This window comes from Engystomops pustulosus, chromosome 2 (assembly GCF_040894005.1).
Source record: "Engystomops pustulosus chromosome 2, aEngPut4.maternal, whole genome shotgun sequence".
Classification (NCBI taxonomy): Eukaryota; Metazoa; Chordata; class Amphibia; order Anura; family Leptodactylidae; genus Engystomops; species Engystomops pustulosus.
The window spans coordinates 66,300,224-66,316,608 of record NC_092412.1 but is presented as its reverse complement, the minus strand read 5'-3'; the positions used below and the strand labels follow the sequence as shown (position 1 = coordinate 66,316,608).

Sequence of the window (16,385 nt, the reverse complement as noted above, 5' to 3'; positions counted from 1 at the left end):
TGTTGATTTTAGGAAAACTTTATGGAGTGCATACTGGTAATGAATTGGATATATGAGCTCACCAACTAGTTGTATCAACACCAATAATATTAAGACATATGGATTTGTGATGCAGAATTACTCACCTGTATAAATCTCATCTACCGCATGTAATATGAGGATTTTTCTTTTTTATTTATTGTTATAGTCTATGGAATTTTCCCATTTACGTATTTTACAGCAATGTTTGATAAATAAATGTATCTTGTTGGTTACATTAAACACACTTTTTCTTACAAAGCACACCTCATTTATTATCAGAGTGCAACTCCAATAACAAAAGCTTATAACAAAAACATCCAAAAATATTAACAGATCATCCCCTATTCTATATTACAAACAGTGTCTTAAATGTACATGTACAATACAGGATAGCGCCATTGTCCTCGCGCTCGTGTTGCCCACTCAGTTGACACAGACATTAGTTAAGGCTCAGCCTGGAAAGGATTTGGAGAATGTCTTCAAGGAGGGAGACATCAGCTATGTACATACTCCCAAGAACAGCAGCTTTCTTCACGACTGAATCATCTTGGCAGCTTCTGCTTTTATAAGCGCTATAAGATCCTGATTGATAAGGAACACAAAGCGGAGGCCCGATATCTATGGGAAAGAAGTCCAGAGAGAAATTATGAGATTGCCATAAAGAGGCAAGGAATTTCCACCTACAGATATTTTCATGGTGGACCTCTATATACTTGTGTATAAGCCGAGTTTTTGAGCCCAGAAAATGTGCCAAAAAATAAATAAAAAAACCTAACGGCACACGCACTATAATATCAGCAAGCGGCTGGGGGGGGGGGGGGGGGGCGGTGTCAGAAATTTGAGTACACAGTTTGTTTTCTTTTTATAGGCTGAGCATACTTTGGGCTGGCTATATACTGGGGCTCATGAGCAGCAAAACAGAAAAAAAAATGTAATCTTCATTTTGCCATCTTCTTGCGCGAATAGCTTTTTTTCTACTTCAGTTTACAGAGCTGGGTGTCATGTCATTTTTTTTCAAGGCGAGATGAAGTTTCCATTGCTACCATTTTGAGAACTGTATGGCCTTTTGACCACTTTTTATAGAATTTTTGCAAAATAGCAAGGAAGTGGCATTTAGAACATTTGGGCGTGATATTCTGCTATGCAGTTAATCGCAGGGAATAACTATTTTGATAGATCAGACATTTTGGGACGCAGCAATACCTAACATGTTTATGCAAGTGGAGCAAATTTTAATTTTTAATTTTTTAAACCGGCTTTGTCATAAGCCCTGACAGTGCAGACCTAAAGAACACTAGTCTAGCGCTGCGACCAAGTCATCATTGTGTTGATGAGTCTATTGCAATTTAAGACGGTCAAGTATGCACCAATAATAAGGGAAATGCACCAAAATTTTGGCACTCATTTTTGATTTAAAGTAAACCTGCTCTCCTCGCTTACCACTCCTCCTGTACCCGAATGAAGTCCACTGAAGGTGAGAGGCTCATACTCACCCTAAACAGGTTAGGCGGAATGTCAACTGGGTATCTCTGATGTCCTTTAACAAAGTGCTACCGTATCCGATCGACAAAAGTTTATTTTTTGTGATGTTATTTGCTTGAAACAATGCCTCATATCCATCTATTTACCTTTTGGTGAGAGCGGTCAATAATTCCTATCTCCTCAAATCCTATACGAGTACCAACTGATTTCCTATGTAACTGCATTTATATAACCCTATATGTACGACTGGCTTGTCTTTACTATTTATGACATGTGTGGATATGTAAATTTTATTCTTTAATAAAACGAGTTAAAAAAAAAAAAAAAAGTTAACCTGCTCTTAGACTTATCATTCACCATTAAAAGTTTGATCATTTTGGTGAAGACTAAAACCTGCTGCCGACAAGTTTGATCTGGTAAACTTGCCCTATGTGCTAGCAGAATTTCCCAGACCAAACCTTGAATCAATGATCAGTGACATGTTGGGTTTAGCCTGGGAAATCCAGCAATCGCATGGAGCAAGTTTCTCAGACAGAACTCACTCGTGGGCTTTCATCTGTTCATCTAACTTTGCATCTTACTTTTAGACACATAACAAAATGTGCCCCAATAAATAACAGTTTCTTATCTACCTCCACCACAGAATTGTGACTAAGTTTCCACTTGCTCCCAGGCAACACAGGACGTCCATCAATATACAGAGCTCTTCTTCCCTCATTTGCAATGAAAAAGTCACCATTGTTCTTCAGCTTTATAACACCTACAGTGAAAAAAAATGCAAAATTAGAAACTACATATCACATAGGATCCGAAGTGCTCGGGCACATGTGAAAGCACCATCAGCCATTCTGCTAAATACAAGCGCTGGCTCTGCGCAGGAAATCAAACTCATCCAAAGCTGCAAAAACTTTCACTATGCTGCACGTGTGCTTAGTGTTGATGAGTGGACCCGAACTTTAGGTTCGGCATCCTCCACTTGTCTACCCCAGACATGTTGCTTGATGGGCTGCAGAGCTTTATGTCCCCTGCATCTAGGCACTGGCCAGGTGGACACACCTGGCCAATCACAGCTATGCCTAGTTTCTAGGGGTGTAACGCTGTCTGTTAGGCTGCTCTGCAGCCCCTCAAGCAACATACCTGGGTAAGCTCTGGTCCACTCATGTCTAGTGTTTAGCAAACCTTGCATCTAAATCATTAAGGTATAATGCAACATGAAAGCCTCAAATAATATTCACATTTGTAAACTTAATTCTAGCAACGACTGCCAGGCAGCTGTCAATAACAGAAATAAAAATATAAGATTTATCAAAAGGAGGCATGGATTATAGAACATATAATGCATCTATATTATACATCTATAATACATATGTAAAGTTTATAAAAAGGATATAGTAGAAATTGAACGGGTGCAGAGCAACGGAATGGATGGACTAAAATACAACGACACTTTACAAAACTTAAGGTTAGTCATCTAAGAAAACTAGCTCTGGGGTGATATTATTTGCAATGTACGAGGAAATTATAAACTTTAAGAGCAGTGACCTTATAAAGCTCTCCCCCGCAGGAGGTTGTAATGGTGCATACTTGTTCGAGAGAGGCCTGGATGCACAGCCACAGTACCATAGCAATATATACCAATATTTACTTATAAAAGTCTTCTCACACAACTTGGCAATGGTTAACCAGACCAGTTACCTTGTTTGCGAGAAATCTTCCATGCTGGGCCCTCTAGTGACAGGTCCACATCAATCTGGTTGTCCTTAGTGGCTCTACCTAGCGTTATCTGGTAAGGTAACAAAATAAAATGATGCCGCAGAAAACATATACACAACAATAAAGACAGATATTTGCACAATATTTACTTCATTACCTCCCGAGACCGCATGAGATATCGCACCATGCGCCCCCGCAACACTGCCAATGTCTGCGTATCGAAATCTGGAGAGCTCATTCCTGAACAGAACAATAAATAAAATGACATGTCCATTTATTTTGTTTCTAATAAGGAAACTCTACATTATGAAAAATACAAAAAAGTACTACTAATAACAATAATAGTACTGGTTCAAAAATAGTATAGATATATCAGCTGCAATAGGTTATTACTGGCAGTCTAGGCTTTTCTGTGGCCAACCAAGTCAACCTGGCCTTTAGTTGAATGTCAATATCTAAATTCCCACCTCCACAAAATAAAGACGACATTTATGCCATAACATAGAACATACCATAAATGTCCACGCGAGTGTCCCTTTGGTAATTGTATGGCCTGTATCCCCCTGTGAACATGTACTAAATGCAGGCCATCTGTCACTACCATGTACTTACTCAAACTAATGATATGCTATGTAAGGCTATGCCCACAAGAGTTACCTATACCTTGTATTTTATTAACCAGCTGCTCCTTCCACACCAAGACTTCACATTAGTAAAATGCAAATGAGGCTGAAATGCTTTGGGGACATTAGCATACAACAGCATTTTTAGGGCTCTGGCTGCACAACAATAACAGTGCCCGCTGCTACTCTTGTACGGCCTCTATTGCATCCTTCCCCCTTCAGAAACATCCCTCCAGTGAACGTAACAGGGTAGTTGTGAGGCTGGAGCCTCCCAAAGAACTTCAGCCTATACTTCTAAACTGAAGTTTCAGCATAGTAGGAATTAAAAACAAAAATGTAAGGTTACTTGTGTGAGCACAACCCTAAATGAAATCGTAGTTCAAGCAGATAAATCTTGATTTAGTAGTGGGGATGCTTTCTCATCTGATGGTGGAATCAGTATTGATGGTATCAAGATATATTTGCGCACAGAAAATATCCCAGGGAAGATCATATCCTCAATCGGTGATTTGACATGTGGCAGATTTGTTTCTAAAGAGGATTTTGTGGCCCTTGCTCATCATTCTCTTCAGATCATCTTTTCTGCCAACACTCTGCACTGAATGTAAGTGAATGGGAGTATTACATTCCACATTAAAATGCTCCAGAAATCATCAGTGCAGATTTTTGTGTGCAAACAAAATCAAATGATAAAGTCAGTTGTTAGCCCTGTAAATGATTCTTTTATGACTCCGTTGCACATGTGTAGCACTTATCGGAATCCAAACCCAATCCAGAATGTATCTGCTTTATCTGGTGTTTGATATTTGTGCAGAAAATTCCCGGAACTATCTAATCTTTGCTTATAAACTCGAAGTTAACTATTTGAATAACTTAACAATAAATTAATTTAAATGATAAGAAGGAAGAACTGGTGAAAAATAGATTGATGCTAACCTGTTATACTGTCCACTAGAACTTGCCAGCGATGCAGTTCTTGCTCTAGTTGACGGATTTCGCGCTTCTGCCGGCGGTCAGCAACAGTAAGCTCTGAGAATATAAATACATTTACGAAGATCAGATTTTGTGGAAACACACAACAACTTAAGTGTCAGCTTTAGCCCACTCAGAAATGGCTGCCTGGCTTGTATGTAATGCGTTGGACTGCTGATCTTTTAATGATCACCCATCCTAAGGAACATTAACCAATGCAAACATAATGGAATAGACCTTATTCAGAGATTTCAGAGGAGACTTAGGAATGCACTTACCATGTTCCAGAACTTCATCTCGGGAATCCCTGTAAAAAATCATCTTTGGATTAGTCATTATGTAATAAGTATTAAATCAACATACGCAAAACTCATTTGTTGGGAATTCTGATCAATGGGAAAGAGGAAAGAAAGGCATTTTAAAGATTTTTCATTTATTATTATAAACTGTTTTAGATCTCCAAAGATTTTTGAACCCTAGGGTATCTGATGGCTCACACAATATACTGAAATACTACAGTATTGCAATATATTGTGAATATACTGGTTTTTTATTACTGCCTGCCTGGGGTAGGCTGTGCAAGAGTGTTAATCGGCAGTGTTAAGTTGCAATTGTAAGCCTCCAAGCTCTCAAGGCAACCAATCAATGATCCAGCCTGTGAGCCCTTTCCATACAGCCTTCATCTCTTGAGGACATATATGTAATATGGGCAGTTTCCAATAGGTTAATGAACAATAAAGCATGCCATACTGCACATCTCTTAGCAGAATGGACATTGCCTCTGAGAAAGTAACCCATACCTAAGTTTGGTGTCATCAAGCATGTCCTCTGCATCAGAGAAGTTCAGGACTTGATCTCCTTTTGGTAATGGTTGAACTAAAATATTGATAAAAAAGAAAAATAAATTCTCATGGGTCATCATTTTATGGCAAGTGCAACACAAAATGAGAGGAAAGATAAGGGTGAGATACCGGTTTGATCCTCCAGAAGATAGTACTGCTTCATAAGCTGCCAGTGGACCTGGAGAGACTTGGCTGTGCGGGACATATAGAAAACCTCTGGATGTTTGCTCAGCAGATCTTGAAAAGTCTCCAGAGTAGGCTGAGAGCTCTGTGAAGAAATTCCAACAGTAGCATAAATTCTTAAGTTAAATAAATAACACTGAAAATAACAAAAGAAATAAAAAAAATTTGGTTATAAAACCCTTAATGACCAGGCTCTTTTTTGTTATTCCCTTTTTCACTCCTTAACAATATTTTTTTCATGTAAAGAGTGGTGTGTGGGCTTGTTTTCTGCATAACAAATTGTACTTTGTAGTGACAATATTCCAAATGACATTTTTCGTTTAATCTTTGGTTTTGTATGCTCACAAGGGTACCAAAATTATATAGGTTTTATTGTTTTAATATACCATATATACCCGAGTAAAAGCCTTGTTTTTCAGCACAAAAAATGTGCTGAAAACCCAAACTCAGCTTATACTTGAGTAAAAAAAAAATATATAGGTTTTACCAGGTTTTTGTGGTAAAATTAGGGGCCTCGGCCTCGGTATTTAAAAAAAAAACTATAACATACTGTACAAAAAAAATAATCTTTGTTTTGTCATCTTCCGGTACTAATAACCATTTCATACTAAGTTGCATGGAGCTGTGTGAAGTGTCATTTTTTGCTGGATGAGCTGCCGTTGTCTTTGATCCCTTTTTTATATGTTATAAAACGGCAAAAAAGGAGCATTTTGGGCACCATTTTCTGTTACAGGGTTCAACGCCGGGAATAACCGATTTTATATTTTAATATATTGGACATTTTGGGAGGCAACAATAACTAACATGTTTCTAAATGTATTCATTTGTTTTTATATCAGTTCTAGAGAAAGGGGGGATTTTAACGCTTAGATTATATAAAATATCCTTAAAGGTCATTTGTATATGTACAGAGAAGAGTCATATTTTGCCTAAGTTTAGTCAAGTTTAGGGGTTGGTGGGTGTCCATTCAGATGCCCCCATCTTTGGTTCTATAGTGCCTAGAAATTTTTGGTGTCATGTTAAAGATTAGACTCTCATCTGGTGGTTCTGTGATCATCAAAATGATACAGATATAGACTGGAGATACAGGCTGGCTAAAACAAAAGGTGGGGACTGGTTATTTGTTTGCAGCTCACATGTCCATCTACATGTCCCTTCTGTTAAGTAGATCACAGAACCCACAAGCCTAATGCGACCTAAAAGATGAGATTCTTACTTTTGCTAAGCGCTATAAAACCAAAAATAGGAGTGTCTGAAGTGACACTACCCCTTCAGCCCCTAAACTTGACCCTTGTCAGGCCAAACAATAAGACCCATCCCTGCTCATTTTCACATGACATAGGAGGAAATATTGTATAGGAAAATGGGTGCAATTTCTCATAAAAAAAAGAGGGAATTCTAAAAAGTTTTGGTGGGGTAAAATCTGGTGATAGGTTCCCTTTTACCACTTAGTGACCACTGTACAAACTTGCCTATCACTAAGGGGGTCTTATGTTGCGCCACAACCTTGTCACCTCAAGTACTGGACACCTTCTATAACAGCTTCAACGAGAGAAAATCAAATCTGAGTTATACAACTCAATATGTACATGCATCCCTTTATGGTAACCTTTAAATGTTCACTGTACATGTGCTGGTGAAGAAGGGTCATAACTCCTAGCCGGCAGAATAAACTTTTCAATTTCGAACATGACTGGGGTGAACAGATTTGGGGCCCTAGAACTGGTGACAAATTTGACTTGGAGCTATATTTCTTACTTACCGAGCTGATTGTACTTAGCAGCTGTTCTTCTGCCTTACTGAACAGCACTTTGCTTTGGATGGCAGCAATAGCCTCTGGATGTAGCTGACGGATGGCCTGGCATGATAGCCTATAGAAAAGAATGTTTGTTTGTAGTCAATTCTCAACTCCATTCATAAAGTAATCTTCATATTGTATTAGGAGACATAGTTGAAAATCTAACTCACTTAGAGATGACTGGGTCATACAGAAGAGCATACCACCGCTCCTGAATTTCATTGAGAGTGAAACGACAGCTGAACTTCACGCCAAGATGCACAGCCTGGAGATCATTTGTCTGAGGAGTAACATGACAACATGATCATTAAATGATGGTAGTGAAAGAAGATTTTGCAAGTTCCCAGGTCACACTACAGAAAAAGTTACTTTAGCATAGTACCTGTAACACTGTGTTGATGAGAAGCAGGTCATCAGACGGTTTCCATCTCCCCAGGTCCTTGGTTACTTGCAGGGGCTGTTTACTCTTCTTTATCCTTTTGGTAATGCTGGGGCTGGGGGCAGGAGATGGTGGAGCTGGTGTTGGCACCGTTTTGCTGACTTGCTGCAATAAAGGATAATAAACTTAAAAGGGACTCTCTCTCAAATTGCATTTATACTTGGGATAGTATATACGTGTCTGATCACTGATCAACAGGTCTAACACTACTAATCACACCAAATTCATTAAACGGTGACTGGAGCATTAATGCACATAAGATTCATAGAAGTGCATTGGTCCCACGTGGGTGCTTCAGGACCCTAGTATTTATGACCACTGGGGATCATACTGACTGGGGACCTCATTAACATGTGTATCACTTACAGGACAATCCCACTCCTCCCTGACACAGAAGAAGGTAGTTAGATAGCTCCAAGCTTCAAAATACCTCCAGCCCCCATGCACAACATATTTTTGAAGGCAACTGGTGATTGTGCATACATTTCTTACCTTCTTCTTTTCACTGGATGAAGGTTCACTCCCAGACAATCTTCCCGATTCTCCTCCACTTGGTCCTCGTGCACGACTCGAGGATTTGGCAAGACTGCTCTCCACCAATTCATCATCAAATTTCTTCCTTTTAATAAACCTGCCATTAAAAGGAACAAAATGATATATTATTTCAGCCGAAAGGATAAAAAGATAAAAACAGGAAGTAAAAAAAAAATCCTGGAGCTTGGAAAAAACTCCAGCATCCACCAAGTACTCGATATGAAGATAGGGGACACCAAAGGGAGGAGAGGGGATGACACTGTGCCTGTCACAAACAGACAGAAGGAAGAATTGTATATAAGAGGGACCCTGTGGCTGTCAATGGCACAGATAAGAAGCAGGTTGGCTACAGTGGTCGGTACACTGCGGATGTCATCAACTCCAGAGGGAGGTTTGACATGAGGGATGGTAGGTGTGACACTGCATCTGTCACCAGCACAGACTGATAGTGGCTATGGGGCTCGGTAGGGGGGACAATGTGGCTGTCACCAACACAGACAAGGAGGAAGCTTGATACACAGAGCATTACAGGGGTTACTGGAGCCATCACCAATACAGATTGGAGGGAGGTTGGGTACAGGTAGGAGAGGACACTGTGGATGTGACTGGCACAGGCAGGAGGGATGTTGGGTACAGGTAGGAGTGGACACAGCTGATATGACTGGCACAGGCAGGAGGCAGGTTGGGTCCAGGCAGGAGAGCACACTGTGGATGTGACTGGCAGGGGCAGGAGGGAGGTTGGGTACAGGTAGGAGAGGACACTGGATGTGACTGGCACAGGCAGGAGGGAGGTTGGGTACAGGTAGGAGAGGACACTGGATGTGACTGGCACAGGCAGGACGGAGGTTGGGTACAGGTAGGAGAGGACACAGCTGAAGTGACTGGCACAGGCAGGACGGAGGTTGGGTACAGGTAGGAGAGGACACAGCTGATGTGACTGGCACAGGCAGGAGGGAGGTTGGGTACAGGTAGGAGAGGACACAGCTGATGTGACTGGCACAGGCAGGAGGGAGGTTGGGTACAGGTAGGAGAGGACACTGTGGATGTGACTGGCACAGGCAAGAGGAAGGTTGGGTACAGGTAGGAGAGGACACAGCTGATGTGACTGGCACAGGCAGGAGGGAGGTTGGGTACAGGTAGGAGAGGACACAGCTGATATGACTGGCACAGGCAGGAGGGAGGTTGGGTACAGGTAGGAGAGGACACAGCTGATGTGACGGGCACAGGCAAGAGGGAGGTTGGGTACAGGTAGGAGAGGACACTGTGGATGTGACTGGCACAGGCAGGAGGGAGGTTGGGTACAGGTAGGAGAGGACACTGTGGATGTGACTGGCACAGGCAGGAGGGAGGTTGTGTACAGGTAGGAGAGTGGATGTGTAGATAACACAATGGATTTGACTGGCACAGGCAGGCTGGGTACAGGTAGGAGAGGACACTCTGGATGTGACTGGCACAGGCAGGTTGGGTACAGGAAGGAGAGGACACTGTGGATGTGACTGGCACATGCAGGGTGGGTACAGGTAGGAGAGGACACAGCTGATGTGACTGGCACAGGCAGGAGGAAGGTTGGGTACAGGTAAGAGAGAACACAGCTGATGTGACTGGCACAAGAAGGAGGGGGTTGGGTACAGGTAGGAGAGGACACTGGATGTGACTGGCACAGGCAGGAGGCAGGTTGGGTACAGGTAGGAGAGAGGACACTGGATGTGACTGGCACAGGCCGGAGGGAGGTTGGGTACAGGTAGGAGAGGACACTGTGGATGTGACTGGCACAGGCAGGAGGGAGGTTGTGTACAGGTAGGAGAGGACACTGGATGTGACTGGCACAGGCAGGAGGGAGGTTGGGTACAGGTAGGAGAGGACACTGGATGTGACTGGCACAGGCAGGTTGGGTACAGGTAGGAGAGGACACTGGATGTGACTGGCACAGGCAGGTTGGGTACAGGTAGGAGAGGACACTGTGGATGTGACTGGCAGGGGCAGGTTGGGTACAGGTAGGAGAGGACACTGTGGATGTGACTGGCAGGGGCAGGAGGCAGGTTGGGTACAGGTAGGAGAGGACACTGTGGATGTGACTGGCAGGGGCAGGAGGCAGGTTGGGTACAGGTAGGAGAGGACACTGTGGATGTGACTGGCACATGCAGGGTGGGTACAGGTAGGAGAGGACACAGCTGATGTGACTGGCACAGGCAGGAGGGAGGTTGTGTACAGGTAGGAGAGGACACTGGATATGACTGGCACAGGCAGGAGGGAGGTTGGGTACAGGTAGGAGAGGACACTGGATGTGACTGGCACAGGCAGGTTGGGTACAGGTAGGAGAGGACACTGGATGTGACTGGCACAGGCAGGTTGGGTACAGGTAGGAGAGGACACTGTGGATGTGACTGGCACATGCAGGGTGGGTACAGGTAGGAGAGGACACAGCTGATGTGACTGGCACAGGCAGGAGGGAGGTTGGGTACAGGTAGGAGAGGACACAGCTGATGTGACTGGCACAGGCAGGAGGGAGGTTGGGTACAGGTAAAAGAGGACACAGCTGATGTGACTGGCACAGGCAGGAGGGAGGTTGGGTACAGGTAAGAGAGGACACAGCTGATGTGACTGGCACAGGCAGGAGGGGGTTGGGTACAGGTAGGAGAGGACACTGGATGTGACTGGCACAGGCAGGAGGCAGGTTGGGTACAGGTAGGAGAGAGGACACTGGATGTGACTGGCACAGGCAGGAGGCAGGTTGGGTACAGGTAGGAGAGAGGACACTGGATGTGACTGGCAGGGGCAGGAGGGAGGTTGGGTACAGGTAGGAGAGGACTGTGTGGATGTGACTGGCAGGGGCAGGAGAGGACACTGTGGATGTGACTGGCAGGGGCAGGAGGAGGGTTGGGTACAGGTAGGAGAGGACACAGTGGATGTGACTAGCAGAGGCAGGAGGGAGGTTGGGTACAGGTAGGAGAGGACACTGTGGATGTGACTGGCAGGGGCAGGAGGCAGGTTGGGTACAGGTAGGAGAGGACACTGTGGATGTGACTGGCAGGGGCAGGAGGACGGTTGGGTACAGGTAGGAGAGGACACTGTGGATGTGACTGGCAGGGGCAGGTTGGGTACAGGTATGAGAGGACACTGTGGATGTGACTGGCAGGGGCAGGTTGGGTACAGGTAGGAGAGGACACTGTGGATGTGACTGGCAGGGGCAGGAGGCAGGTTGGGTACAGGTAGGAGAGGACACTGTGGATGTGACTGGCAGGGGCAGGTTGGGTACAGGTAGGAGAGGACACTGTGGATGTGACTGGCAGGGGCAGGGGCAGGTTGGGTACAGGTAGGAGAGGACACTGTGGATGTGACTGGCAGGGGCAGGAGGGGGGTTGGGTACAGGTAGGAGAGGACACTGTGGATGTGAATGGGAGGGGCAGGAGGGAGGTTGGGTCCAGGCAGGAGAGGACACTGTGGATGTGACTGGCAGGGGCAGGAGGGAGGTTGGGTACAGGTAGGAGAGGACACTGTGGATGTGACTGGCAGGGGCAGGAGGAGGGTTGGGTACAGGTAGGAGAGGACACCGTGGATGTGACTGGCAGGGGCAGGAGGGAGGTTGGGTACAGGTAGGAGAGAACACTATGGATGTGACTGGCAGGGGCAGGATGCTGGCTATATATAAGCTCAGGCCCCTCGGAGCTGCACCCCCCGCACAGTCCCTGTGGAGCTGCACATGCCCCCACCATTACTGCCTCTCCCGGTGTCACTATGTAAATGAGCAGATGTTGTCAGGAAGCACCGGGCTGTACGTCACCTGGACGAGCTCCTCCTCTTGGGTACGAGGCCTGACCCCTGGGAGAGGCTCCTCTTGTGTCCGGCGGAGGAATCCTCGTCCTCTGAGCGGCTGGCGGACACGAGCAGAGAATCCATCCCTCCGCTATTCTCCCTATTCCCTTCCACCGATTAATCCACCATTCTTCTGTCCCGCTGCTCGGTCTGCGATAGATGCTGCCTCATCTGGGCCCCACACGTCATTTCCGCTGTCCCGGAAGTACTACTAAGGAACACAAGGGGAAGGGGCGATGTCTGATACTTGTCTGCCGGAGACGCCATGTTAGTGGAGGCAGCGCCACCCACCCGTATATTATTGTGAAGTTAACACACTGCAGACAAATATTCTGTATATATGCCCAGCTGGTAATATTATATATATATATATATATATATATATATATATATATATATATATATATATATATGTGTACTATACATTTCACTTGGCTATATTGTGGAGCATTTAGTGATGATATAGTGTATAAAAGGGTATGCGGTGTCACTATATTTACTGTACCTGCAACATTCAGAGAAGCTGTATATAATTTGCATGAGGAGTAGATCGATTTTATATGGCCATGCTCGGTCATACCTTTCTCTGTTCCGTTGCAGCAGTCCTACATTCTTCTCTGTGTGGCTCTAACTTACCATTTGATTTGATGCAGTATGAAGCAAACATACTTTGAAATTGCTGTAGCTACACTGATGCAGGATCATATCTTGGTTAATCCCTGTGCTGAGTGGTTTGCAAATTGCAATTTTTGCACCTTTTTGGGGACATTTTAAAATCTCAGCCAGGCATTTGTTTATCGTCAGTAAGACACATTTATCTTCTATTCCACATGTGCTAAATGTCGAAAATGACAATTATAATTTTATAATTGTCTAAAATTTGAGACTTTTTGGGCGCAAAAAAACTCCAGACGAAACCAAATTTAAAGAAGACCTGTAACCAAAATTTTACCGCCTGACTAACAATGCCTGCTATTGAAGAGTTACAAGTCCCCCCTATATCATCTAACATTAGCATTTGTGACTCATGTCTGGTATCTGTGACTCTTCTCTCTCTCAGGCTGGCAGTGGACAATGTCCCATTATTGTGACTGACAGCTCTGTGTCTCTTCAAATCCCTGCTCTGCCTTCTTGTACTTAGGGACTGTCTGCTAATATTCAACTACAGACATAGAGGATGGAGTGGAGTACAAGTCCATGGAGGCTGCTCTGATGTGGTCAGAGATGATGTCCATGTATGAATTTAATCAATAAATAATAGTTTTTAGATTTTTACAGTAAATAGCAGAGCATCACAGGAAACATTCCCGGATGTTGTTGCAAATTTATTTGTTGATAACCACAAAATATATTGCAAATCTAATTGCTGTAATCCATTTATGAGAGGCATCACATCACTGGTCTTATGCAGGAGAATCATTTTGATGAATAGAAATTAACTGCAAAGACAATTAGTAATAATCCACTGACATGAGCAGCGCCCATCCAGACAAAACTGGCCCCTTCATTACACAACCCTGTCTCCGCTACATGTATTTTTTGGATGGCAAAAAATGGAATAATGAAGAATTCTGGCTCACATGTGATGTGGTTGGACTATATCCATCGTTGGTACATGATATTACATTACAAGCGTTGAATGAACATCTACATAAATATAGCGATTATGATGATGCAACAAAGGAATTTATTATGATGTCTGTCGATTATCTGTTGAAGTATAATTATTTTGAATTTGATGGAGAATTTTTTTCTCCAAAAATGTGGAGCTTCAATGGGGGTTAAAGGAAACCTACCACTTGAAGTGGTAGGTGTAAGATGCATATACCGAACACCAGCTCAGGGTGAGATGGTGCCGGAGCTTACTTTCATTAGTGTCCTAAACCGCTGCATCGCGGTTTAAACATCGCGCATGGTGCACCAAAGCAGCTTCGGCTATAAAGTTTAAAAAGTGTTTAAACTGCGATACAGCGGTTTAGGACACTAACGAAAGTAAGCTCCGGCACCAGCTCACCCTGAGTTGGTGCTCGGTGTATGCATCTTACACCTACCACGTCAAGTGGTAGGTTTCCTTTAAGTGTTCGCCTGTCGGCGCGCTGGAGAGGAGGAGGGATGAGTGTGCTCATGCCTCCCATCTCCATAGTGGAGAGCCTATCCCATATTTCGCGGCTATGTTCATGGTGCAGTGAGACAACATATGCTCACCGCACAGTGACCTGGCGCCATAGGCATCGATGGCGACCGATATCAGGCCTCAAATGGCGTGGCCGGGTATTGGTCCTCATTACATTTGTGTAAATGTACCCTAAAGTAAAGCATCCAAGTGTCCTTAAAGAGTACCTTTCACCATCTCGTTTATACGTTTACCATTCTGTAGGGGTGGCTACATAGATTCTGGGGCACTTTGAATTTTCTTTCTAGTCCCCACAGTTGTAGAGATATCAGCCCCAGTATCTGAGCATTTTAATCTGTGTAATCTGTCAAAGAGGTGGAGCTGGAGGTGTGTGTTTTGCTTACCTCTCATACTGTACAATCAGTGGCAGGCAATGTCAGAGATGCTTCTATGAACAGTAGTGAGCTGTGATTTCTCTATGCGCATCTAGAGGCTGTTCACACACATACTACTATTTTGCAAACGTGATGTAAATGCAAATAACGACATGATTTAAACGTGATGTGACAAAATAACGCAATGTAACTGCAAAAGCAATGTAAACATGAACATGATGTAAAGATATTTACATTACATTTGCGTATTCATGACGTTTACATTTGCGCTTACATGTTTTTGTGCTTACATTGCATTTACGTTTAGACGCCGTTTATGTGCCGTTTGCTGTGCATTTGCGTCCATGTGGTGTTCACGTTTACGTGCCGTTTGCACTGTGTTTACATTCATGTAGTGTTTTCATGACATTTACGTTTGCGCTTACATGTTTTTGTGCTTAGATCGCATTTGCGTTTACACGGCGTATGTGTTTATGTGGCGTTTGCGGTGCATTTGCATTTCTGTGGCGTTTGCAGTGCATTTGTGTTCATGTGGTATTTGCATTTCTGTGGCGTTTGCAGTGCATTTGTGTTCATGTGGCGTTTTCACTTAATGTGGTGCTGGCGGTGCATTTGCGTATTGGTGGTATTGGTTCTTATGTGCCATTTGTGGGTCATTTGCATTCAAGTGGCGTTTGCGTTTACTTGCCATTTGCAGTGCATTTGTGTTCATGTGGGGTTTGTATACAAGCCGTTTGCGTTTACATGCCATTTGCGGTGCACTTGTATTTACATTCCATTTGCGGCATGTTTATGTGCCACTTCCTGTGTTTACGTGTAGTTTGCATTTGCATAGCGTTTGTCACATTTATGTTGCGGTAACGTGGCATTTGCGTCACCTTTGCATTTATGTCAGTGTGGCGTTCGCATTTACATGGCATTTGTACTCATCATGCATAGTATGTATGAGGGAAAAGCTGGAATTACAACCAAGTGTATAGGATGCCCCCAGGGCAAGATGTCAGCCAGGAAAGATTCTGAGGCAGACAAGGTTTGCTTACACCTCATAGTGATAAATGGCTATTATCCTATGCCAGGCCTCCTGGTGTCATCACAAGCAGCATTTTTTGGGGGTATGTTCAGGCTTTTCTGCTTCCCCAGGGCCAGACTTATAACGTCCCGTAATGTATAAAGATCTGTTCTCTTTATCCCTTTTTATTTTACCAAATTGTTATTTTTTGCATTGTATGTCTATGTCTGTTTAACCCCTTAACGTTGAAGCCACTTTTCACCTTCCTGACACGGCCCATTTTTTCAAATCTGCCCTGTGTGACTATAAATGGTTATAACTTTGAAACGCTTTAACATAGCCAAGTGATTTTAAAATTGTTTTCTCGTGACACTTTGTACTTCATGTTAGTTGAAAAATTTTGGTGGTATGTTTTGCATTTATTTATGAGAAAATCAGATATTTGGTG

The 16,385-nt window shown here is 43.7% G+C and overlaps 1 protein-coding gene across 1 annotated transcript; it reads right to left on the bottom strand.

The window, feature by feature from the left end:
- Nucleotides 1-266: 266 nt before the first annotated feature.
- MCRS1 (microspherule protein 1) lies at nt 267-12,634 on the bottom strand. The gene is made up of 13 exons (XM_072135111.1): nt 12,389-12,634; nt 8,566-8,704; nt 8,017-8,178; nt 7,805-7,914; nt 7,599-7,707; nt 5,783-5,921; nt 5,612-5,687; nt 5,090-5,118; nt 4,776-4,868; nt 3,374-3,456; nt 3,199-3,286; nt 2,136-2,263; nt 267-639 (listed from the first exon to the last, which is right to left on the bottom strand). The coding sequence occupies exons 1-13, from the start codon at nt 12,502-12,504 to the stop codon at nt 553-555; spliced, it is 1,359 nt and encodes a 452-aa protein (XP_071991212.1). The 5' UTR covers nt 12,505-12,634; the 3' UTR covers nt 267-552.
- Nucleotides 12,635-16,385: the final 3,751 nt, after the last annotated feature.